General features: G+C 41.9%; 1 protein-coding gene across 1 annotated transcript; it reads right to left on the reverse strand.

Annotated features, from left to right (window-relative positions):
• Positions 1-3,587: 3,587 nt before the first annotated feature.
• penkb (proenkephalin b) lies at positions 3,588-6,897 on the reverse strand. The gene is given in 4 exon segments (XM_064943720.1): positions 3,588-4,162; positions 4,165-4,692; positions 6,186-6,326; positions 6,633-6,897. Coding segments are annotated over 3 exon segments (771 nt in total). The 5' UTR covers positions 6,324-6,326; positions 6,633-6,897; the 3' UTR covers positions 3,588-4,057.
• Between the last annotated feature and the right edge of the window lie 18,395 nt (positions 6,898-25,292).

Genomic DNA, 25,292 nt, shown 5'->3' on the forward strand with positions numbered 1-25,292 from the left:
ATAAAGATTGACCGGTTTGTTCTTTTATTATTGTCCATCTATTCAATAATATTTACTAGTGTGTAGTTTGAGGTTTCTTTGCGAGAACATCTATTGATTTATTGATTTCATGTTGAGCTGGACTGGCCTCCCCGTACCTTGCTATTGTATTCCCAAGCCCTAGATATTTAGGTTACTCAACTGTGCTGGTAATATGCAAGGTCAGTGGGTGTTAGGAGTTGTGGGGGACTGCGGTATCACTTTACATTAAGGTGTTTACAAGTAGTTTATAAACTGTTAACTAATACTGCATAGTTAAGTTGTTAAAATATTAAATAATTGTTGATGATTGTTGCGTGACTATTTATTCCCACTACTGCACAACTCTTGGAGGACAATGGAAGTTGGATGAAAAATCATGTTAAATCAAATCAAATTTTATTAGTCATATGCGCCGAATACAACAGGTGTAGTAGACCTTACAGTGTAGTGCTTACTTACGAGCCCCTAACCAACAATGCAGTTTAAAAAAATATGGATAAGAATAAGAAATAAAAGTAACAAGTAATTAAAGAGCAGCAGTAAAATAACAAGAGCGAGACTTTATACAGTGGGGTACCAGTACAGAGTCAATGTGCGGGGGCACCGGTTAGTTGAGGTAATATGTACATGTAGGTAGAGTTATTAAAGTGACTATGCATAGATGATAACAACAGAGAGTAGCAGTGGTGTAAAAGAAGGGAGAAACACTGCCTGGTATAGAGGTCCTGGATGGCAGGAAACTTGGCCCCAGTGATGTACAGGGCCGTTTGCATTACCCTCTGTAATGCCTTGTGGTCGGAAGCCAAGCAGTTGCCATACCAGGCAGTGATGCAACCAGTCAGGATGCTCTCGATGGTGCAGCTGTAGAACCTTTTGAGGATCTGAGGACCCATGCCAAATCATTTCAGTTTCCTGAGGGGGAATTGGTTTTGTTGTGCCCTCTTCAAGGCTGTCTTGGTGTGCTCGGAAAATGTTAGTTTGTTGGTGATGTGGACACCAAGGAACTTGAAACTCTCAACCTGCTCCACTGCAACCCTGCCGATGAGAATGGGGGTGTGCTCGGTCCTCTTTTTCCTGTAGTCCACAATCATCTCCTTTGTCTTCTTTAGTTCTCAACAATAGGCTTCTTTAGTTCTCAACAATAAAGAAACATTTGCCTTTCAACTTCCATTGTTACAATTTTGACAATATGAGTCGAACATGTCAAATCCCTCAAACAGCTAATTTGAGGAAGAAGCCATCTGTTCTGCCATCAAATGTTGACATAATGTATTCACCCCCATTAGGGCTTTGTCTTTTAATCTTGCTATGACTAACCCTTTGTGTATGCGTGTGTGTGTCTGTGTGTTTGTGTGTAACCAGTGTGAAATAGCAAGCTAGATAGGGATGCATGCTAGTAGCGTTTCAATCGGTGATGTCACTCGTTCTTTTACAGCATATTACTGGAACACCTAACTACAGCAACATACTGTATTTCTAGAATTTACAGTGCATTACTGGAAGTACAGTGGTTAGTAAACTGTTACAGGTTTACAGTGCAGGTAGCTGGTGCCAACGATGGGCAGTATTTCTGTTACATGTATTTTATATATGTATTTCAATACTTCAATACCTATTTTGTAATTTATATTTCACTGGCCTGAACTATATACAATTCTACTACTATTTTATGACAGTTTAATTAGAATACATTCTGATACAAATATACAGTGCCTTCAGAAAGTATTCATACCTCTTGATTTATTTCACATTTGTGTTGTGTTACAGCCTGAATTCAAAATTGATTAAATATTTGTAAAGACTCTCCCAACTACACACAATCTCCTGTAATGACAAAGTGAAAACAGGTTTTTTGACATTTTTGCAAATGTATTGAAGAATGAAATGCTGAAATGTACATACGTATTCACATTTAATACATTAGAATCCCCTTTGGAAGCAATTGCAGCTGTGAGTCTTTCTCTGTAAATTTCTCTGTAAATCTCTAAAATATTTGCACAGGATTATTTTTCAAATTCTTCTAGCTCGGTCAAATTGGTTGTTGATCATGGCTAGACAGCCATTTTCAAGCCTTGCCATAGATTTTCAAGCCGTTTAAAGCCAAAACTGTAACTAGGCCACTCAGGAACATTCAATGTCATCTTGGTAAGGAACTCCAGTGTATATTAGGCCTTATGTTTTAGGTTATTGTCCTGCTGAAAGGTGAATTTGTCTCCCAGTGTCTGGTGGGAAGCAGACTGAACCAGGTTTTCCTCTAGAATTTTACCTGTGCTTAGCTCTATTCCGTTTATTTTTATTTAAAAACTCCCTAGTCCTTGCTGATGACAAGAATACCCATAACATGATGCAGCCACCATCAGCAGCCACCATTAAGACGTCCCAGAAATATTCCCCATCCCTGCAACGAAATGATCAGACCTGGACCCCACCAATAACCCATCGTCATGACCCTGACAACACACTCCGAACAGAAGGACTTTCCTCAGACGGCTCTTCATGGTTGCCTCCTCACTAGGGAATCCAGCTATGGATGGCACAAGGTACATACAGAGAGCTGTCCATAAGGAGGCACTGTCGCTGAACACACCTACCATCTGTTTGTGAGTGTGCCATGGCCAAGTGGTTCTGGGCCCTGTTAGTTTCCTCTGTCCTCCAGCGTGCAACCCTGCTGCTGTATTGCTCCTCCTCCAACATCCACCCAGGCTGATGGACATACCCTCCACCCTCCTGCACTTATCCCTCTAACAGAACCAGGAACCTTTCATCACCACACCAGAAGAGGCGCAAAGGGAGGACCAAAGATCTAGCAAGCCACAGGGAAGTACCTCTGGGTTTAGGGCTCACTTGTGTGTCTGCCTGCTCCTCAGGTTGTTTTCCCTCCCTTCTACAGACCCCAACCCAGCAACTGCAGCAGCCCCAGTTCACTGATTTTTTCCCAGGACCCAGTCCCAGCATCAACCCCTGGTTTCCAACACAGCCCCAACACCAACACAGGTTTTCCCAGTCCCAACACCAGCACCAACCAACCACAACCTCCATCCAGCAACTGCCAGCCCCCACCACAAAGCCACTGTCAACCACAACTGACTTTTTGGGGGGGGTTTATTTTACCTTTATTTAACTAGGCAAGTCAGTTAAGAACAAATTCCTATTTTCTATGACAGGGTGGGTTAACTGCCTTGTTTAGGGGCAGAACGACAGATTTTTACCTTGTCAGCTCGGGGTTTCAATCTTGCAACCTTTTGGTTACTAGTCCAATGCTCTAACCATTAGGCTACCTGCTGCCCCTGACTAACTAATTGATGGACTGATTATTTCTACCGGTTTTGTGATAGAATGCATTTGATTTTTTGTTGTTTGTTTTTCCTTTGATTTGATTAGCATATGTTGGATTGATTACTTATTGTTTGAATTGTTTGTTTTGAATTTTAACCAAATTGATTTGAAATGTTTACTTGAAATTAATTTTGGAACAACCACATAAACTGGCCTTAAATCTTTACTGTTAAGTAACAAAATTGACATCGATTCAGAGTAATAAGACATATTTATTCATGACAAACACATTATTCTGCAGTTAGAGCAATTTATTTATTCTCCATACAGATAAGCAGGCGGTTACAAGGATTTCAATCAAATGAAATAAATAGATACATCTAGAGAATCGACAGCCGTTAACCACAGTAAAGCAAGATGTGTGAAAAACTATTCCAGTCTAGCAAATATCTTATTCTGACTGTAGGCTATTTATTCGGTTTGATAAGTCTGAGAAGCTTTTATTTTGGGCACATCAGTCACTACAATGACAAAATAGTGAGTCTCACAAAGCCTACTGCACACAGAGGTCAGAGGTCAGAGAAGTGCTTAGGGAAGTCTCTTAGAGTTGGAGAGTGAATGCTACAGTATGTCACACCACTAAAATAACCATGTAGGCTTCAGTATGTTTACTACAGCCAATCATATACAGAAACCTGTAAAAATGCAGGCAAGACAAGAAAACAGAACATGACTGAGCAGTGGCAGGTATTTAGGAAGGTCAGTATCCCAGGAATCCTCCATATCTCTTCTCAACCACATCAGGAACATCTTCCAACTCGACGCGTTCCTTTTCCATCTCGTCCTCCTCTTCCTCCCCCAGGCTCGCTTGTTGAGGAAGCCTCCATAGCGTTTCTGCTCCTCCCTCCACTCGGGCCTGCCCACCCTCCTCATGAAGCCGCCGTAGCGCTTCTGCAGCTCTCGGATACCGTTCTCCAAGTCAGAGCTTTGTCTGGCGCTCCTCAGAAAGCCTCCGTAGCGTTTCTCCACTCCGCCATCGCCGCCATCCACGTTCCTCACCAGTTCCCGGAGCAGACTCAGTGTGTCTTCTGGCTCGCCACTCTTCTTCATGAACCCACCGTAGCGTTTGAACAGGATCTCCCTGCCGTGGTCGACATCGTCGGGTTCAGGACCGTACAGTTCTGCTGTTTTCTTCATGAATCCCCCGTAGCGTTTCATGAAGCCGCCATACTTCTTTACTAGTTGATGTGGGTCGTTGTTGTCCAGCTTGGTGGTCTCTGTGGTAGCCTTGTCTCCCTCTGTTGGACTGTCGGCATTTCTAGCCTGCAGGACATCCTCACACAGTTCCCAGGACTTCTTGGGGCTGAGAGCTCCTTCACACTCTAACGTACATGTCTGGGGGAGAGATCGAGATCAGAAGTCATAAGGCAATAAAATGATCAGTGTTTTGAAACTCTTTTCTTTACATTTAACTTGATCACATAGAGACATAACCTGGTTTATCATCCTATCCAATATTTCAACTGTCCACCCTTGAAATCTTTGTCTCTTTGTGGTTCTCCTTTCCAATAACCCATAAATCTCATTATCCACTTGAAAAGCACAGTGCTTGGGTTTGCGGTAGAACTACAGTACGGTTGGTGGAGAGATACCCAATGATCACAGCCAATCAGACGTTAAGTGCTCTCTGTTGGGTGATAAATGTCACTCTAAATCCCCCAGCACAGTGTCATTGGTCATGGGAGTTGGGGGGCTGGGGGCTCCACACAAACACCACAGTGCCTTGAGTGTTCCACCATTCCACGTAGTACATTTAGCAGAAGCAAATCAATCCTGAGCATCTATTAAGCTCAATCTCTAATGGTCTGTGACATTGCTTCTCTCCACCATCAACCTCCTCCTTTGCCTCAGGCAAAGCTTTGGGAGGCGATTGGGGAGGGCATTCCCCATCTCCTATAATTCTACTTTGGTGAATTGAAAACAACATTATGACATAATGCAGATGCTAGTTTCTACAGAGTCAGTCAAAGTGAGCCATATTCATGTGAAGTATGATACTTAACTGCAATCTAGTGGTGGAAAATAGAAAGTACACTATTTCAAACTAGGCTGTCCATACTCTCCTATTCAAATGGGTTAGGGTTAGTCTTGAGAAATCATGCAGGTTTGCATGTCATACTTGGCACAATTTAGATCCAAATAATTGAACAAAAATTAAGCATATGATTTACGTTGCTCTGTACACTTACAGTAGCCATACTGTTTTTAAATCAACATTTTCCTAAATGTTAATTTAACAGACTTGCATTGTTTCCAAAATAATTATAGGCATGCCAAGATTCCCTTGGCAAATAAATATGCATTTACAAAACAATGTATTTCTTTGTATGCTATAAAATAATAGCCATCAATGCTATCAGCTGAAACACAATTTGTCAAATGTTTAGAGTCAATGGTGGTTTGTGGTTCAAGTCGTTAATTCCTAACAAGTCCTTGCCTACTGCTTTTGACTCGCTCTAGTTAGTGTATTGCACCCAAAATCTATTTTACAGCTGATTCCCATAATTAATGTAATTTAATCAATTAACTTATAGATTGTAGGTTTCATAATTAAATCATACGTCTATTTATTCAATGTCCAAGTGATCAATACAGTGAAAATAGCCTAATCACAAAACCAGCGAATGATTGTGATGTACATTCATCTATGGTTTGAAAATATATTGTGTGGTAGGTAGCCAATTCTTGGAAATTTAAGCAGCTCTACGAAAAAGGTTCTGAGAAACCCGCATGCAGATAGAGAGGACATTCAGTAATTCCCTATTAATACAAACGTTATGTTATGAAAATGAAAAAAAATATTGTGTTTTAGTTGTAGGCCTACTTACGAGAGAGTTGATGTCTGTCTGTTGAAGTTGTAGGTGGTGAATACAATATGCGCAGTCTGCTCCGCAGTCCGCACTCACCGTCAACACAAGGCACGCGCTTAAAGCCAACGTCCAGAAGGAACGCATTGATACCGCCATGGGCTGCGAAACAAGAGAGTGAGCAATTAAATGATCGATGCTTTCCAAATCATGAAGTTTGCGCGTCTAAACTATGTTGGCTTATATGAATTTAAACTAAATGCAGAATATATTAGCCTGATACACAAATTAGTTTTGTTCTAGTTGTGTTAGACATTAGACATGAACTAGCCTAAACAAATTAGGCATATGAACATATTAGACAAATGAATGGACACATTAGACACATTAATGGAAGTATCTTACAAGTCCAACATTAGACTGTTCTGACTCAGAGACAAAATAAAATAAATACAATTATTAACTCACCTTTCTCGTTTTATCGTGTAGCCTCCTACTAATTCAAAAAATTATACTGATGTTCCAAGTTCTTCTGTTGCAGTTGTATCGAGGAAAAAAGCTGTTGGATGTAGTCAGTCACTGCGTGGCTAGTTTAGCCGTAAAACAAACTTTATCACTTTAATTTCTGAGTTCGAATCTTGGAAGAGAACGCAGGGAAAGCACCCTGCCACTTCAGTCACTATAGGAGCATCGAAACGTTTCAATGTGGGCTTGTTATAAATGCGCGGACTTCTCTGTCGTGCTTGAGCGATCAGACACCCCTTAAATGCCGTACTATAGGAGACCGGCCAACAACCGTGAAGTGATCCCTCATCGTCAAGGGAAAGCTCCTCCTGACGTATAATTAATGACGCACACAACATCAAGTGAGGTGCTCAGCATAATGGTAAGTAACATTTATGGAGATAAGTACTGGAACTAATATTTTTCAAGGTGAGTGGGATCTCCCACTTATATTGCATTTTATGTTTATAGATGTAATGTAGTTGTGCCAGATTACACAATGCTGTAGGCCTAAAGGTTTAGTAGGCGATATTTTTTAATTGCCATATCAATGGATAATTGTGTTTATAAACACAGTCCATGAGTTTAGTTTCCAAAAGTGCCAGTGACTTGTTCTTGTATTTAACCACTAACTGATCTAAGCCTCAGCCAATGTAAACCATCCATCATATCCATAGAGTAGGTTTAGGCCTTAATCCCCTGGATCATTTATTTCCAGCGATTCTCACAGTGTGGAGTCACTGGTGACCTGAGACGGTCGCTGTGTTCACTGGCATGTGGTGCTGAACTTTGGAATCCCGATTCAGTCGCTGTCTGCATCAGTGGTGCTGAATCTCAGCTTTCTTTGTTTAGGCCTACTTTTGCGCCATCGGCCACCAGTGACTAAGTCACGACACGAAGTTCACTGAATCACCTCTCCACACCATAGCCTAGTGATTTGATTTACAATACAGAGCAGCAGAAGCAACTCTTTCTAAAATGTCAGGGCCTATGAGTTACCTGGATTAGCTATCAGCAGCAGGGAACGATGCAAATTCCACATAACTATACTACTTACAGTGCCTTCAGAAAGTATTCACACCCCTTGACTTTTCCCACATTTTGCTGTGTTACAGCCAACAAGTACAATGGATTACATTTTGATTTTGTGTCACTGGCCTACACACAATACCCCACAATATCAAAGTGGAATTATGCTTTTTCAAATTTCTACAAATTAATAAATAATGAAAAGCTGAAATGGCTTGAGTCAGGAAGTATTCAACCCCTTTGTTATGGCAAGCCTAAATAAGTTCAGGAGTGAAAATGTGTTGCATGGACTCACTCTGTGTTCAATAGTGTTTAACATGATTTTTGAATGACTAGCTCATCTCTGTACCCCACACACACAATTATCTGTAAGGTCCCTCAGTCGAGTAGTGAATTTCAAACACAGATTCAACCACAAAGACCAGGGAGGTTTTCCAAAGCCTTGCAAAAAAGGGCATCTATTGGTAGACTCTTAGAAAAAAGGGTTCCAAAAGGGCTCTTTGGGGAGGGATAGGGTTCTACCAATAACTGTTTTGATCAGAAGAACCCCTAGGGTTCTTTGTAACGCAAAGGGTTTTACCTAGAACCTTTAACAACCTAAGAACCGTTTTGGAAGAAAGGGTTCTTTGATGATTCTTTGAAAGGCAAGAAGGGTTCTACATAGAACCATATATAATATTTCCCAGCCTGCTCTATTGCAGGGAGATTTTCAGAATTGTTTGTTTTACTGTAATGACTGTGTTTTTGCATGTACATTGATTGGTTGATTGTTATGCTACACAAGATAAATAACATACCGTTTTCTATAATTCAATCTGTTAGTAATTGGATTTATTGCACCTGTTACTGAGATGGTTGTTCCAGTTTATTTGATTGAGGTAGTCTCAGTGTTCAATCCACCCTACCCTGTCAGTCATTCTGAATACAGGTTGCAAGTGATAAACAATTCCACTTGTTGGACAGCCTAATTCTGGCTGGATTCCAATAGGAATTACACATCACTTTGCAAGGCAGCATAATGTGACTTACATGGCTGATGTGGCCAGTAAACCAAGAGATTCCTAACACCACTGTTTAAGGTATAATTAGGCCCTCAAATAAAGACCTTATGATATATTTAATGTATTTGCATAAGTAATTAGATTTTAAAGGCTAAAAAGGCTGGTAGAACTGGTCATAAAGGGTTCAAGGAAGAACCCTCCTAAATAAAAGAGTTATCTGCAAAGGGTTCTACCCAGCACCAAAAAGGGTTCTCCTATGGGGACAAACCAAAGAACCCTGTATGGTTCTACTTAGCACCTTTCTTTAAAGAGTATAGATTGGTTAAAAAATATATTTAAAAAAACAGACATTGGATATCCCTTTGAGCATGGTGAAGTTATTAATTACCCTTTGGATGGTGTATCATCAATACACCCAGTCACTACAAAGATACAGGCATCCTTCCTAACTCAGTTGCTGGAGAGGAAGGAAACCGCTCAGGAAATTCACCATGACGCCAATGGTACATTTAAAACAGTTAGAATTTAATGTCTGTGATAGGAAAAAAATCTTAGGATGGATCAACAACATTGTATTTATTCTACAAAACTAACCTAAATGACAGAGTGAAAACAAGGAAGCCTGTACAGAATAAAAACGTTCCAAAACATGCATCCTGTTTGCAATAAGGCACTAAAGTAAAACTGGAAAAAATCTGGCGAAGAAATGTTCTTTATGTCCTGAATACAAAGTGTAATGTTTGGTTCAAATCAAACACAACACATCACTGAGTACCACTCTTCATATTTTCAAGCATGGTGGTGGCTGCATCCTGTTATGGGTATGCTTGTCATCGGCAAGGACTAGGGAGTTTTTTGGGGAAAATATTTTTTAATAGAGCTAAGCACAGACAAAATCCTGGAGGAAAACATAGTCCAGTCTGCAAATTCACTTTTCAGCAGGACAATAACCTTAAACACAAGGCTAAATATACACAGGATTTGCTTACCAAGACGGCAATTGAATGCTCCTGAGTGGCCAATTTACAGTTGGACTTAAATCGGCTTCAAAATCTATGACAATACTTGAAAATGGCTGTCTAGCAACCAACTTGCATAATCAACAACCAACTTAACAGAATAATTGAAAAAATAATGTGAAAATATTGTACAATCCAGATATGCAAAGCTCTTAGACACTAACCCAGAAAGACTCACAGGTGTAATCGTTGCCAATGGTGATTCTAACATGAATTGTCTCAGGGATGTGTAAACATTTTAATTTAATTTTCAATGAATTTACTAAAATGTCTAAAAACATATTTACACTGTCATTATGGGTTATTGTGTGTAGATGGGTGAGCAAAATTATCTATTTAATCCATTTTGAATTCAGGCTTTAACACAACAAAATGTGTGAATTAGTCAATGGGTATGAATAGTTTCTGAAGGGACTGTATACCAATGTGGATGATAATTATGATGATTATTATTATCATTAACTCCCTATCCTGCATTGTCACTCAATATTAGATGTCAAAATAGCAACCTCAGCATGCTCTCGCTGAACCATGCCAAAAGGAAAATACGTTAAGCTACTGTAAGCAATTTAAAAGCAGCTTTTAGAAGCATAAGATCATGATTGCTGTAGTGTTTCCAAAACCACTCTATGCAAAGCATCACCAACGGTCTGCTTACTAAACAAATGTACTGTACTGTAGATTGTAATTCTTATCACCATTATGCTCTGAACAAACAAAACTCAAGGCTCAAACTGATACATTACCAAAGTAGGCTTTAGAATTTTTTATTTTTTTTGTAAGGCATTGGGGGGGGGGGTTCTGTTCCTTGCTGAATTCCCTGCTGATATAATATAAAAGCTATTTATGAAATCTACTAAATGCTTTAGGGCATGTACCGTAGGGGAGCAAAGAAATCAATATTGCTGTTTGGAATTTATAGAAATCACAGCCATGGAACAAGCACCACATGAAGAGGGGGGATGCTTTTAAATGTCGAGTTGCACTCACCCCCACTTTAGTCAATTTTAAACCAGTACTTGATTTGTATGGTTATGAAAAGGGCCCATGCAGTCCTTTTGCCTTCCAAGTAAAAATTGTTCAGATATCACCATGTCTACCTGGCATTTTGCTTAGAAATGTTACAAGGACTTGTAAAGCAAGGTATTATGGCTACAGTATTTGTACATGTACAGTAAAGGGAGACCGGGGTTGGTTGTCTCACAGGTTGGTTGTCTCAGTGCTTATTACACCCAATCTAGAGGGTGCTGTGTAATAATTTAATAACTTCACCATGCTCAAAGGGATATTCAGTGTCTGATTGTTAGTGTTTTTTTGCCATCTACCAACAGGTGCCATATTTTGTGAGGCATTGAAAAATCTCCCTGGTCTTTGTGGTTGAATCTGTGTTTGAACTTCACCGCTGAACTGAGAGACCTTACAGATAATTGTATGTGTGGGGTACATAGATGAGGTAGTCATTTAAAAACAATGTTAAACACTGTTATTGCACACAGTGAGTCCATGCAACTTATTAAGCAAGGTTTTATTCCTGAACTTATTTAGGCTTGCCATAACAAAGGTGTTGAAAACTTTTTTAAATGTTTTAAAATGTCAATAAACATAATTCTACTTTGACATTATGGGGTATTGAGTGTAGGCCAGTGACCAATTTTGTTGTATTCATTTTAAATTTAGGCTAACAATAAAATGTGGAAAAAGTCAAGGGCTGTAAATACTTTCTGAAGGCACTCGACACAATGCCCTCTTTGCCTGGTCCATGAGTTTTGGTGGGCGGCCCTCTCTTGGCAGATTTGTTGTGGTGCCATATTCTTTCCATTTTTTAATAATGGATTTAATGGTGATCCGTGGATGTTCAAAGTTTCAGATATTTTTTTATAAACCAACCCTGATCTGTACTTCTCCACACCTTTGTCCCTGACCTGTTTGGAGAGCTCCTTGGTCTTCATAGTGCCGCTTGCTTGGTGGTGCCCCTTGCTTAGTGGTGTTGCAGACTCTGGGGCCTTTCAGAACAGGTGTATATATACTGAGATCATGTGACAGATAAAGTGACACTTAGATTACACAGGTGGACTTTATTTCACTAATTATGTGACTTCTGAAGATATTTGGTTGCACCAGATCTTATTTAGGGGCTTCATAGCAAAGGGGGTGAGTACATATGCACGCACCACTTTTCCGTTTTTTAGTTTTCAAATTTTTTGAAACAAGTTTTTTTTTTCACTTAACCAATTTGGACTATTTTGTGTATGTCCATTACATGAAATCAAAATAAAAATGCATTGAAATTACAGGTTGTAATGCAACAAAATAGGAAAAAACGGCATTAGGGGGAAACAGTGCCAGTGGCGTTGGTTCAACTTAATGGAATTGAAATTACATGGAAACTACGTTGATATAACTAGTGTGTGCCCATTGGGTCCGTGGTTATACTTTGTGTTCTCTCCCGAGGAGAATCGCGCAGCATGTTAAAAAAAATGGCAGGACTAACACAGTTGGAAATGTACAACACTGTGTTTGCAAATACTTTCCATACACCTTCTATAAGTGATGCCTTACAAAGTCATACAAAATTACTTTGTAAGGCTCCACACACACACACACACACACACTGCTATTGTGTTTGTTGAGGAGACACAACAGGCAGTACAAGAGCCCCTTTGGGACAGAAATACTTGACGATCCAAAGAGGGAGCAACATTTCGCTGTATGTGTAAAATGTCAAACTCCATAAGAAGGTGCATCACGTTCATGTACTCACATTTATTAAGAGTTGATGTTCTATTAAAATGAATTGGTGAACAGTCTGTATGCAGTTTATTGATGTACTGAATTATTCAATTACAAATCATTGGTTAATTTGTAATCCCGTCAGTGTCCTTATATTTGTTGAAATACAACCATTTTTTACTTCAGCACATCTCAAACACGGTCTCGCTTAATACTTGCCTAACCAGTTATGTCTATGACTATACTGTGGTATATCTCCCATAGGACAACTACCAATGTGTAAATTATTATTATTTGACCATGCTGGTCATTTATGAACATTTTGGCCATGTTCTGTTATAATCTCCACCCGGCACAGCCAGAAGAGGACTGGTCACCCCTCATAGCCTGGTTCCTCTCAAGGTTTCTTCCTAGATTTTGGCCTTTCTAGGGAGTTTTTCCTAGCCACCGTGCTTCTACACCTGCATTGCTTGCTGTTTGGGGTTTTAGAATGGGTTTCTGTAAAGCACTTTGAGATATCAGATGATGTACGAAGTGCTATATAAGTAAATTTGATTTGATTTGTAGATGTTCACTGTAATGCCTGACCATATCAGAATATTTTTTTATCCCAGCCCAGATAGCATCTCCCAATGTGACACATATGACAAAACAGCACTGATGCACAGACTAATTTAAAATGGGTAATAGCATGAATATTAGTAATTCCATGCCATTTCGCTATAAGGGATATTGACCTGTCCTCTCAGACAGGAAGTAGATGTCAGTGACTGTACTCCTGTAGGGAAAAGCCATTATCTCAGCATCCAATCACAATCTCCAATTCTAACACAGGCCCCTTTTAATTAAACATGTCTTCAATTTATCTCGATAAAGAAAGTATATTCAGTAGATTAATGCTGAAAACTGTATTTCTTTTACTATGAATACTGAGACGAGGACATAGACTGAGGATAGATAGATATAATCATCCCTGTGGATCATCTGAGCTGCACATCTTGAGCCTCGAGGTCTCGTCACAGTCCACAGAGGTCCCCTAAAAGTTTGTTGATTTCTTGGTGCTTGGGTAGATGGAGTTGAAACGACCAATGACGGTAGATAGTGGTTCGCGGAGTGGATAGTGCCATCGCCACATGGCCCAGCCTCTAGTAATAGAGCAGTCATTTATGTCGCCAAATCAATCTCATCTGAAGTAAAGCCTGCAGTCAGAGCAACCACTGAGAAAATAATAGACCACTCAGATGCCATATTGATTTAAGATGCCATTTTAAAAGGTGTGCAATACAATGCACTGCAATTGATGTAAACTCCATTGTATGTGGGCTCCAGTGACTCAAACTATAACCTTAATGTTAACACTTTGAATGATGGTACGAGAGAGTAGATAGATTAATCTACATGCTTCAATTCCTTCTAGGCAAGGACAATAGGGCTGTAAGACATAAATATGTATTTCAGTACAGGAGCAAAGAACAAGCTCATTGTATATCAAATGCCACAACTAAGTATTTATCTTTGAATAATCGCAGTCTCTCGAACTCTCTCATGTCATACAATTGCCGGTCTTTTCATTTTCTGCATAAAACAACCTCAGAAATCACAAAAATATTAAAGTAGAGCTCTGCTTACTCTATTTACGAGTCAGTGACCACCAGGGTTGAAAGCAACAGCGAATCCAATTGTATGACCATAATTATAGATCAGTTTGATATTCCTGGAGAGATTGTGGTTCCTTTTAAGTCCGTACTCTCCGTACAACACAGCTAAAGGGGAGTCGCACTCTCACAACTTATTTGAAAAATTAAAATCACGCCACAATGGAACCGTGAGCTTTGGATCCATTCCTTCAATTCTTCCGCTCTTCACCTCAATGTGAGCAGGAATGATTCATGCCAAAAACAAACATCTGACGTTGCACTGACTAAACTGTTCATTTGTGGTAAAGCGTGCTCACCCCTTGACGTTGTGTGCGGGAGTTTCTTAATTGTTCTCTTTGTCGTCTAACCACAAACCACTTAGTTATTCTTTGGATTGCTTGCCCTGGTTGTAGCAATGAGCAAGATGGCTAACGCGACCGAAACAACGAAGGCTAACAAGCTGGGTTTGGGTTTACGACCATGCCCAAATGAATGAAAAGATACAACACAACAAGCCGAAGTATGTCTCTGCTCAGTGCTCTGGCTGCCCTCGTTTGAATCAGTTTGTGCTTGGGATTAGGTGGCAGTTACAGTGGCTTGCCCGTGGCTGGCGCTGTTCCCCAATTCCATGGCGCAGGTTTTTTAAACAATCGTGTATAATTCTTGAGGTGGCTTGGTGTTTCTGATAGTGACTTCCTCTCCCGGGTGCCCGTCCCTCGTCTGAGTTACGGGACGCAGAAATGGATTGGGTCTTTGTTCGGAGCAAATGTCTTGTCTGCCTGGGCTTGGTTTAAGCAGTAGCTGCCTGTGCTCAACCTGGCTCCTGTGTACTCCACCACTGGTTACGGTAGGCTACTCAAAGATAGAGTGCAACCAGGTTCACCCAGGTTCGTTGGGGACACCCCCCTACAAAGCTTCCACAGCGTTAATGCAACCCCATTCCTATTTCCAATTCCAGTTGGAGGGAGTTGAGGAAGCGAGCACTTGGCTCAGGTAACCCCTGGAGTGAGGGGTCTTAGCACGGGTCTAAGTGGCCAATGCGCCCCTCCACAAAAACATTACTGTGACAACAGTGTCCCCACATTTGGTTATGGCCAAACAGGGTACTATGTCAGCCATTGCCAGAGGCCCTTGTTCCTGTAAGGGGGCCAGGCTTCATGCAGGCTATACATTGCTGATTCCAGTCTGTAGTTCACCAGTCCCTATAAAGAGTCTAGTGATACAGGTTATGGGCTCTATATGCGATTGATTGTTGGTAGTCGAAGATTAGGGAATGAGCAGAGTTGGACTCAACCACGCTGTTATCCCACACACAGTCTGGAGTTTATATGAACCCCATAATGAGCTGTCTGTTACCACCAAAGTGGTCCGTTGTTCAGAGCTGTATGTCCCATTCCCGCTAGGTTACAATGCACTTGGGGGTAACCTCCATGGGTTATATATATATATTTTTTAAATGTACCCCATTTTTCAATTACAATATTGTCTCATCGCTGCAACTCCCCAGCAGGCTCGGGAGAGGCAAAGGTCGAGTCATGCGTCCTCCGAAACATGACCCGCCAAACCGTGCTCCTTTACACCCGCCCACTTAACCCGGAAGCCAGCTGCACCAATGTGTCGGAAGAAACACCATTCAACTGAGAACCAAAGTCAGCTGGCAGGTGCCCAGCCCACCACAAGGAGTCACTAGAGCACGATGAGCCAAGTAAAGCCTCCCTGGCCCTACCCTAACCCAGACAACGGTGGGCCAATTGTGGGCCAATTGTGCGCCGTCCCATGGGACTCCCTGTCATGGCCGGTTGTAGCACAGCCTGGGATCGAACCCGGGTCTGTAGAAAGGCCTCAATCACTGTGATGTAGTGCCTGACTCCATCTTAGGCCATTCCACATCTGGGTCTCGAGTTAGACTCAATCGCGTGTCACACGTTTCTATCGCCACAGAGGATGTCCAACTTTGGCTGGGTCACACAGTGCATTTTCTCCATGCCTACGCCTACTGGGGATGATGGCTTCTGTGATAGAAGTTGTTCCCCTTCGGCTATTGTTGATGAAGCCTTTCCAGCACTGAGGGCTCACCACTCATCTGGATGCATCTCACAGCCTTAACTCCTTGCGGATCAGTGGGACGCTACCGTCCCACCTGGCCAACATCCAGTAAAATTGCAGAGCGCCAAATTCAAATTAAACTACTATAAATATTACACTTTCATGAAATCACAAGTGCAATATATCAAAATAAAGCTTAACTTGTTGTTAATCCAGCCGCCGTGTCAGATTTCAAAAAGGCTTTACGGTGAAAGCAAACCATGTAATTATCTGAGGACAGCGCCCAGCACAACAATGCATAACAAATCATTTTCAACCAGGGAGTTGCGACACGAAAGTCAGAAATAGCGAGGGGGAGTTTGTCCTCGGGGTTTCACCTGCCATTTCAGTTCTGTTATATTCACAGACATTATTTTAACAGTTTTAGAAACTTGAGTGTTTTCTATCCAAATGTACCAATTATATGCATATCCTAGCTTCTGGGCCTGAGTAGCAGGCAGTTTACTTTGGGCACGCCTTTCATCCGGACGTCAAAATACAGCCCCCTATCCCAAAGAAGTTTTAACCGGTCTCTTCAGGTATCCATGTTTGTCGGGCCGGCTTGTGCTGGTCAGAACCAACAGTATGTCAGTGGTGGCGTCCATGAAGCGATGGGGAGAGACTCGGTCTCTCTCCCTTCCTATCTCGGCTCGCTCCCTATTGCTGAGGAGCAGTGCGCACATGCTCTCTCTTTGGGTGACATGCATTTCTCTGGTTGCTTCAACGGATACCTGTCTTCTATCCAGGTGGCGCCCTCTCTTCCGGATATGGAGGCTTCACCCCTGGGTGTTCTCACAAATATGGGAAATGTTCAGTAGGGCCGACGTAGATGTTTGCGCATCACGAGAAAACGTGCATTGTCGTCTGTTTTTATCTGAGGGACCCGAGTGCTCCGTTGGGAACGGACATACTGGTGAACCAGTGGCCTCAGACCCTCCTTTATGCATTCCCTGCCCCATTTCCTCCAGTAGTGCTGATTCAGCCCACGTTGGGGAGGGTGCAACTGGATGGCTTGTCGTTGATTTTTGTGGCTCCACATTGAAGATTGTATGCCTATTGGGTTGTGCCCTTGCGGTGCGGTTCCTAAAGGGTGTGCACACCTCAAACTGGTTTCTAAACCTATTGCGCCAACTTGGAATTTAGCTTTGGTTTTGGATGCTCTGTGTGAGGCCCCCTTTTCAACCACTGGTGTCTGTGTCTCTGAAGATCCTCTCCTATAAAACCTCCTTGCTCATGGCTTTGGCCTTGGCTTAACGTGTTGGGGATCTCTGTGCGTTATCCGTACACCCTTCCGTACACCCCGTACACCCTTCCGTACACCCCGTACGGCCCTTGCAACTCTAAGGTGATGTTGCATCCTACAGGTCTCGAGCTTTGAGCTATTTCCCTTTCTGCCTACTCCATTTCCTTCTGAGAAGCAATAGCGGTTACATGCCCTGTGTCCAGTTCGAGCTTTAAGCACGTACATTGAGTGGACCCGGGATATCCGGTTACGTGACCTGTTTTTTGTCTGTTTTACTAATCCATCTGACGGCAGGGACTTCTCAAAGCATCGTCTCTCCCACTCCCTGACATATAGCAGCAAGGGTTACCTAGCGGTGTACTCGCCCACTCACCCAGGGGTCTGGCAGCGTCTTTGGCGTTATTTAAAGGGTTGACTTTTGGGGATTTTGGTGCTGCAGCAAGAATGGCATCACCACACACCTTTGTGAAGTTTTATCACTTAGATTACACTGCTCCCAGTGTAGCCCACATTGAGCTTACAGCTGGGACAGGAGAGGGTCATTAGGCAGCACTCTATGTGCACAATAACAAGACTATCACATCTTGCTGGGTGGAGATCTGGGTGGTCTGCAATGAGCCATTTCATTTGGTATCCATTGGGGCCGACTTGGGGCAGAATTCCATAGTTGTGTTGTACCGAGAGTACCAACTGAGAGGGAACGTTATGACTATATCTACTGTTCCCTGAAGGAGGGAATCGAGCTACATCATCTGTTTGTCTCCGCGCCAACTGGTTCTGGGCTCATTGAAGAGCGGTACTGAATTGAATAAATGTAACGATCCTCTTCCTGTGAATGACTGGACCAAAGCACAGCGTGAGACGTGTTCATGATATTGTATTAAAACCAGAACACTAGAACAAAAAATAACAAAGAGGAAAACGAACAGTTCTGTAAGGAAACTAACTATACAGAAAACAACTACCCACAAAACCCATGTGGGCAAGAGCTACCTAAGTATGGTTCCCAATCAGAGACAACGATAGACAGCTGTCCCTGATTGAGAACCATACCCGGCCAAAAACAAAGAAATACAAAAACATAGACAAAAGAACTTGGAATGCCCACCCTAGTCACAACCTGGCCTAACCAAAATAGAGAATAAAAGCCTTTCTATGGCTAGGGCGTGACAATATATGAATCTGAGCCTCAGGGTTATCAGCTTTGGAAGTGCGGGGCTGTGCGTATTGCATTGGACTTGTTAGGCGTGATTTTGGTTCTTCAATCGAAGTCGCAAGAGTACGACTCCCCCTATAGTTCGCTTGTACCTCGTCTCCCTCCTTCAAGGAACAGTATTTATAGTCAAAACATTATGTTTGTTTGATTGTCTGTTTGTTTGTTTGCTTACATATATGAGGTTGCCTAACTCAAATGAAAGGGCGGGAAAAAATTATACTTCATATTCATCATCTCCAGCACCACCCCAAAATTAACATATGAGAAAAGTACACGTTTCTATGTTTTGTAGTAAAAAATATTATTACGCATAATTGGTCAAAATCACACAGTGTACACAGATGATGTGACTGGAAACATTTATCTTCCTCTATCTTTTCACTACAAACATAGAAACGTTGGGGTGGCGCTGGAGATGATGAACATGAAGTTTCCCTTTAAGTGTGTTATAAATGTATACTTTTATTTCCAGGTTTCAGGACCTTTTTCTAAATGACTTTTTTTTACTTTCAAGTTTTTATTGGTTCCTTTCACAATGCAGCAGTCACATCAGTAGTAGTGTAGTATCCATACACAAGCCACTCTTAACGACTTGATCATCTCTAACCCGATCCTTTAATAACGTCAACATTACTTTGAGAGGGTTTCAAGCACCCACTTGGTTAGAGCCATTTGCACTTGGTAGAATGATAAATCCACATCCGTCTGGGGGGAAAAACGGTGTAGGATAGAATTGGAATACTGAGTGTGAACACTTGCAAATAAAACTCCAAGTTATGCACGTGTTAAGAATATCTCTGACTTTGACATTAAATGAATGGATGTTTATATGATACACCAACACCATGATATTAACACTACTTTATAGCCCACCAACTTATTTTAAAATATTGAACAACTGGGAATAAAGACTGATAATAAAAACCCTAATTCATAGATCTATTTAATAATAAAACTGAGCTGCATAGTTCAGGATCACAATACAGGGCATGCCCCCACTGAGTTCATAATGTAGGAAATCGCACTTATGTGATGTGACAAAGTCACCATTTCAGCTACACAGCAGGATTGGTAGCGATTTCAATAGGCTCGTCTTGTAAGTATTTTCCATATAAACAAATGGAATGGAAACAAATGGAATAATGTGAAATGGAGATGATAAAATATGCAGATGATGTGACTTTTAGTGGGATGCCTCTGACAGATTTCCTTTAAACAGATTTGTTGACTGTGGACACCAGTTTTCTTTTAAGCTGAACTTCACCAAGATCATAGAGATGTGCCTGGGAGGAGACAGATAGCACATCACACCCACTATCAGACGATCATGGGGCAGAAGATGAAACAATACTTTTTAATTTTTAAAAGGCTCAACAAAGCCTCTTGAGAACATAGATTTGCACACTATTCTAGACCATTACAGCAACTGAGAGCATCAACTTTAACATGGTTTCCTGGTTGAACAACCTCATCAAAAACATGATGAGGTTGTGAAGGACTGTTAACCAACCTAGTGAAATAACAGGACAAGACAGAACCAACTCAGGACCACAACAGACTCACAGCAGTCAGCAAGATCTCAGACAAGTTTTGGAGGACCAGTCCCGCCCACCCCACAAATCTTCTGAGTTACAGTACTACCCTCGGGCTGCAGGTTCATGGACACCTTGGCAAAAAAAGCTTCTCCAAGAGACATTTTATCCCGTATGGGAAATTAGAGGACATCTCCACACCCATGAGTTAGTTATCTGAATCCGTGTCATATTGAGGTGGCCGAGTAATTATACTGAATAAAAACATAAACACAACATCGAATCAAATCAAACTTTATTTGTCACAGTCGCCGAATACAACAAGTGTAGACCTTACCGGGAAAAGCCCTTAACCAAGAGTCCAGTTCAAAATGAGTGAAGAAACTATTTACCAAATAAACTAAAGTAAAAATAATAACAAAAAGTAACACAATAACATAACAATAACGAGACTATATACAGGGGGTACCGGTACCGGGACAGTGTGCGAGGGTACAGGTTAGAGATAATTGTACATGTAGATAGGGGTGAAGTGACTATGGATAGATAATTCTAGATAATTAATTTGAGTAATTGTTCAGCAGTCTTATGGTTTGGGGGTAGAAGCTGTTAAGGAACCTTCTGGTCCTAGACTTGGCGCTCCGGTAGCGCTTACTGTGCGGTAGCAGAGAAAACAGTCTATGACTAGGGTGACTGGAGTCTCTGACAATTTTATGGGCTTACCTCTGACACCGCCTATTATATACAGTAGGTCCTGGATGTCAGGAAGCTTGGCCCCAGTGATGTACTGGGCCGTACGCACTACCCTCTTTAGCGCCTTACGGTCAGATGCCGAGCAGTTACCATACCAGGAGGTGATGCAACCGGTCAGGATGCTCTCAATGGTGCACCTGTAGAACTTTTTGAGGATCTGGGGACCCATGCCAAATATTTTCAGTCTCCTGAGGGGGAAAACGTTTTGTTGTGCCCTCTTCACGACTGCCCTGGTCTGTTTGGACCATGATAGATTTTTGGAGATATTGATACCAAGAAATTTGAATCTCTCGGCCCGCTCCACTACAGCCCTGCTGATGTTAATGGGGGCCTGTTTGCCCCTCCTTTTTCTATATTCCACGATCAGCACATTTGTCTTGCTCACATTGAAGGAGAGGTTGTTGTCCTGGCACCACAGTGCTAGTTCTCTGACCTCTTCCCTATAGGCTGTTGTGTCGTCAGCAAACTTAATGGTGTTGGAGTCGTGTTTGGCCACGCAGTTGTAGGTGAACAGGGAGTACAGGTGGGGACTAAGTACACACCCCTGAGGGGCCCCAGTGTTGAGGATCAGCGTGGCAGACATGTTGTTGCCTACCCTTACCACCTGGGGGCAGCCTGTCAGGAAGTCCAGGATCCAGTTTCAGAGAGAGGTGTTTAGTCCCATGGTCCTTAGCTTAGTGATGAGCTTCGTGGGCACTATGGTGTTGAACACTGAAGTGTAGTCAATGAACAGCATTCTCACATAGGTGTTCCTTTTGTCCAGGTGGGAAAGGGCAGTGTGGAGTGCGATTGAGATTGCATCATCTGTGGATCTGTTGGGGCGGTATGCGAATTGGAGTGGGTTTAGGGTATCCCGGAGGGTGCTGTTGATGTGAGCCATGACCAGCCTTTCAATGCACTTCATGGCTACTGACGTGAGTGCTACGGGGCGGTAATCATTTCGGCAGGTTACCTTCGCTTCCTTGGGCACAGGGACTATCTGGTCTGCTTGAAACATGTAGGTATTACAGACTCAGTCAGGGAGAGGTTGAAAATGTCAGTGAAGACACTTGCCAGTTGGCCCGCACATGCTTTGAGTGCACATCCTGGTAATCTGGGTTTCCCTTTGTAGTCCGTAATACTTTTCAAGCCCTGCCACATCCGAACCACTAGGAGCGCCGCTTCTGGGTGAGCATTTTCTTGTTTGCTTATGGCCTTCTAGGAATGTTTGAGTGCAGTCTTAGTGCCAGCATCAGTCTGTGGTGGTAAATAGATGGCGTCGAATAATATAGATGAGAGCTCTCTTGGTAGATAGTGTGGTCTACAACGTATCATAAGGTACTCTACCTAAGGCAAGTGTAACAGTAAAGACTTTACGTCCGTCCCCTCGCCCCGGCCTGGACGCGAACCAGGGACACTCTGCACACGTCAACAGTCACCCTTGAAGCATCGTTACCCATCACTCCACAAAAGCCTCGACCCTTGCAGAGCAAGGGGAACCACTACTTCAAGGTCTCAAAGTGACCGATTTGAAATGCTATTAGCGTGCACCACCGCTAACTAGCTAGCCATTTCACATCCGTTACACAAGCAATACCTCGAGACTTCTTTAATACTAGACATTGCGCACCAGTTGTTATTGACAAAAAGACAAACTCTCCCACCCCTCGTCTTACCAGAAGTAGCTTCTCTGCTTTGCTGGTGCTTTGAAAATCCGTCCATTTCTATATTAGCTGTGTTGTCGTTCAGCCACGACTCGGTGAAACACAAGATATTACAGTTCTTAATGTCCCGTTGGTAGGATAATCGTAATCGTAGGTCATCAATTTTATTTTCCAATGATTTTATGTTAGCAAATATAATTGATGGCAGTGTTAGTTTACTCGCACGCCTACGGATTCTCAAAAGGCAGCCCGATCTGCCGGTTGGACATACTGGCAAATTCTCTAAAACGACGTTGGAGACAGCTTATGTTAGAGAAATTAACATTCAATTCTCTGGCAACAGCTCTGGTGAACATTCCTGCAATTAGCATGCCAATTGCACGCTCCATCAAAACTTGAGACATCTGTGGTGTTGTGTGACAAAACTGCACATTTTTAGAGTGGCCTTTTATTGTCCTCGGCACAAGGTACATCTGTGTAATGATCATGCTGTTTAATCAGCTTCTTGATATGCCACACCTGTCAGGGATAAATTATCTTGGCACAGAAGACATGCTGACTAACAGGGATGTAAACAAATTTGTTGCCAAAATGTGAGAGAAATAAGCTTTTTGTGCGTATGGAACATTTCTGGGATCTTTTATTTTGGCTCATTGAACATGGGAACAACACTTTACATGTTGCGTTCGTAGTTTTGGTTTAGTGTACTTTGACTAAGTAATGGTCAGCATGTAAGTCAAAGCAAACGAGTGTGAAATGCGAAGTGCTACTGCACTGAGAAAGAAGACGATCAAGTACCATAAAGGTATTTGTATCACAGCATAGTCAGAGCTTAGCATAGTCATGATCCATTTAGTCTTGCTCATAAAGACAGGCTGCTGAATGAAACCTCCCACTGGGAACAGACGTGTTAATATCCATTCCACGTTGGTTCTACGTCATTTCATTGAAATGACGTGGAAACAACGTTGATTCAACCAGTGTGTGCCCGGTGCACTGTGTCAATCCCTGCCGCCTGTAGAATTCTCTCCTCTTTACAATCAGGAGAACGAGTATGGATGATTGGGCAGATTTTCTTTGTCAACATCAATATGGCTGCTATCCACTTCAATCCACTCTCAATCGACTTTCAACAGTTCTCTCAGGATTGGATTCAGACGTATTTTGATACAATTCAGTGCAATAGCCATTTCAGTCACTGTAGTCTATAATTTGGCCCGCTAAACATATACAGTATGTTTTAGGTAAAATAACAGGGTCTCGTCTATTTCTTAGTGTTATTGCTTTTTTTAAAGCTGGTTTTATGGGTTTGACTTTTTCCTGATGGAGGGATTAAGAAGTGTGATTATTTCCTGTGGTTTAGACTAACACACTTGCCTTCCTTATATATTTAATTTTACTAGGCAAGTCAGTTAAGAAAAAATTCTTATTTTCAATGATGGCCGAGAAACAGTGGGTTAACTGCCTGTTCAGGGGCAGAACGACAGATTTGTATCTTGTCAGCTCGGGGATTTGAACTTGCAACCTTTTGATTACTAGTCCAACGCTCTAACCACTAGGCTACCCTGGTGCAATATGTTTCAAGTCTTCTGTCTAGCCTGTGAAGTAACCACTCTGCAAAACCCAGAATTACCCACTACCATTTGCCGAGCTTCTAGCATACAAATATAGGTATCAGCTTGGCATTATGCCAATTTTGAATGTCTATTATTTTAATTTGGAAATGTTTTGTGGGCCATGAAATCTACAAAACACGAACCACTTGCACTATACAGGATCTGCCATCGTTTATAAGACTTCGTTTTAGCTTGGTGTGTTGAGTCTGCCAGGCAAAATTGGGAGCCATAATGCTCCCCATAGCTGTGCCTATGTTGTTTGAGGGAAATATTGGTATTTGAATGAATTGGTGGTGGAACAGTTTCAGTGTGGAATAGCTGCAAGGTCTCTGTTACAGAGATTGTGCTACAGAAATGAAAACTTGGTCCAGTACCCACTCCTCTGGACACAAACTGTCCTACCATATCCCTAAAATGCTGCTTTTCAAAGTTCTGTTTTCCCCAAAATGACTGTCACATCATCCTAAAAGCTGGTCTAAAAGGCAGGTTATCTTGGTGCAGGAGAGAACAAAGGGAAGCCACCTGTCATTACCAGACCTGTGTACCAGCCTCATAATTAAACCGACTGTGTTTGTTTTGGAAAATGAGGAGGCAGGCAGAGATGAAGGGGGGTAATTTGAGGCAATTAGGCCCAATGTGATCCCATTACAGTGATTTTACAGAAGGAGGAGTTGGGGTGGTGAGAGTGGAGACACAAAGGGCGTCATGCCAATGGCCCTATTCATTCTAAACCAGTAGCTAACCATTGATTTTTCCATGCCCAGCTAGAGAAATGCAGTAACATTTCTCTGTTCTTTTTCAATCACTGTAGTTGTACTAGTCTGTGTTTGTATTGGTCTTTGAGACAATACAAATAATTTTTTATTCCAACGTCAAGCTCGATTGAAATTTAAAGGCAATGTTCCCGCGTTTGTCGAGACTGCATTCATGGTAAATGCTAAATATGTTGGGTCAATCGAAAAATCCCTTTACATTTTATTGCAGATCTTCCGCAAACCTCAAAGTTTGGAAATATACACTCAGTGGCCAGTTTATGAGGTACCCTTTCACAAAAATGGTTTCTTCTACAGACAATGGGTCACAATGGGTCACGTGGCCGTGGGTTGCTATATAAATCAGG

Source organism: Oncorhynchus masou, chromosome 28, assembly GCF_036934945.1.
Source record: "Oncorhynchus masou masou isolate Uvic2021 chromosome 28, UVic_Omas_1.1, whole genome shotgun sequence".
Classification (NCBI taxonomy): Eukaryota; Metazoa; Chordata; class Actinopteri; order Salmoniformes; family Salmonidae; genus Oncorhynchus; species Oncorhynchus masou.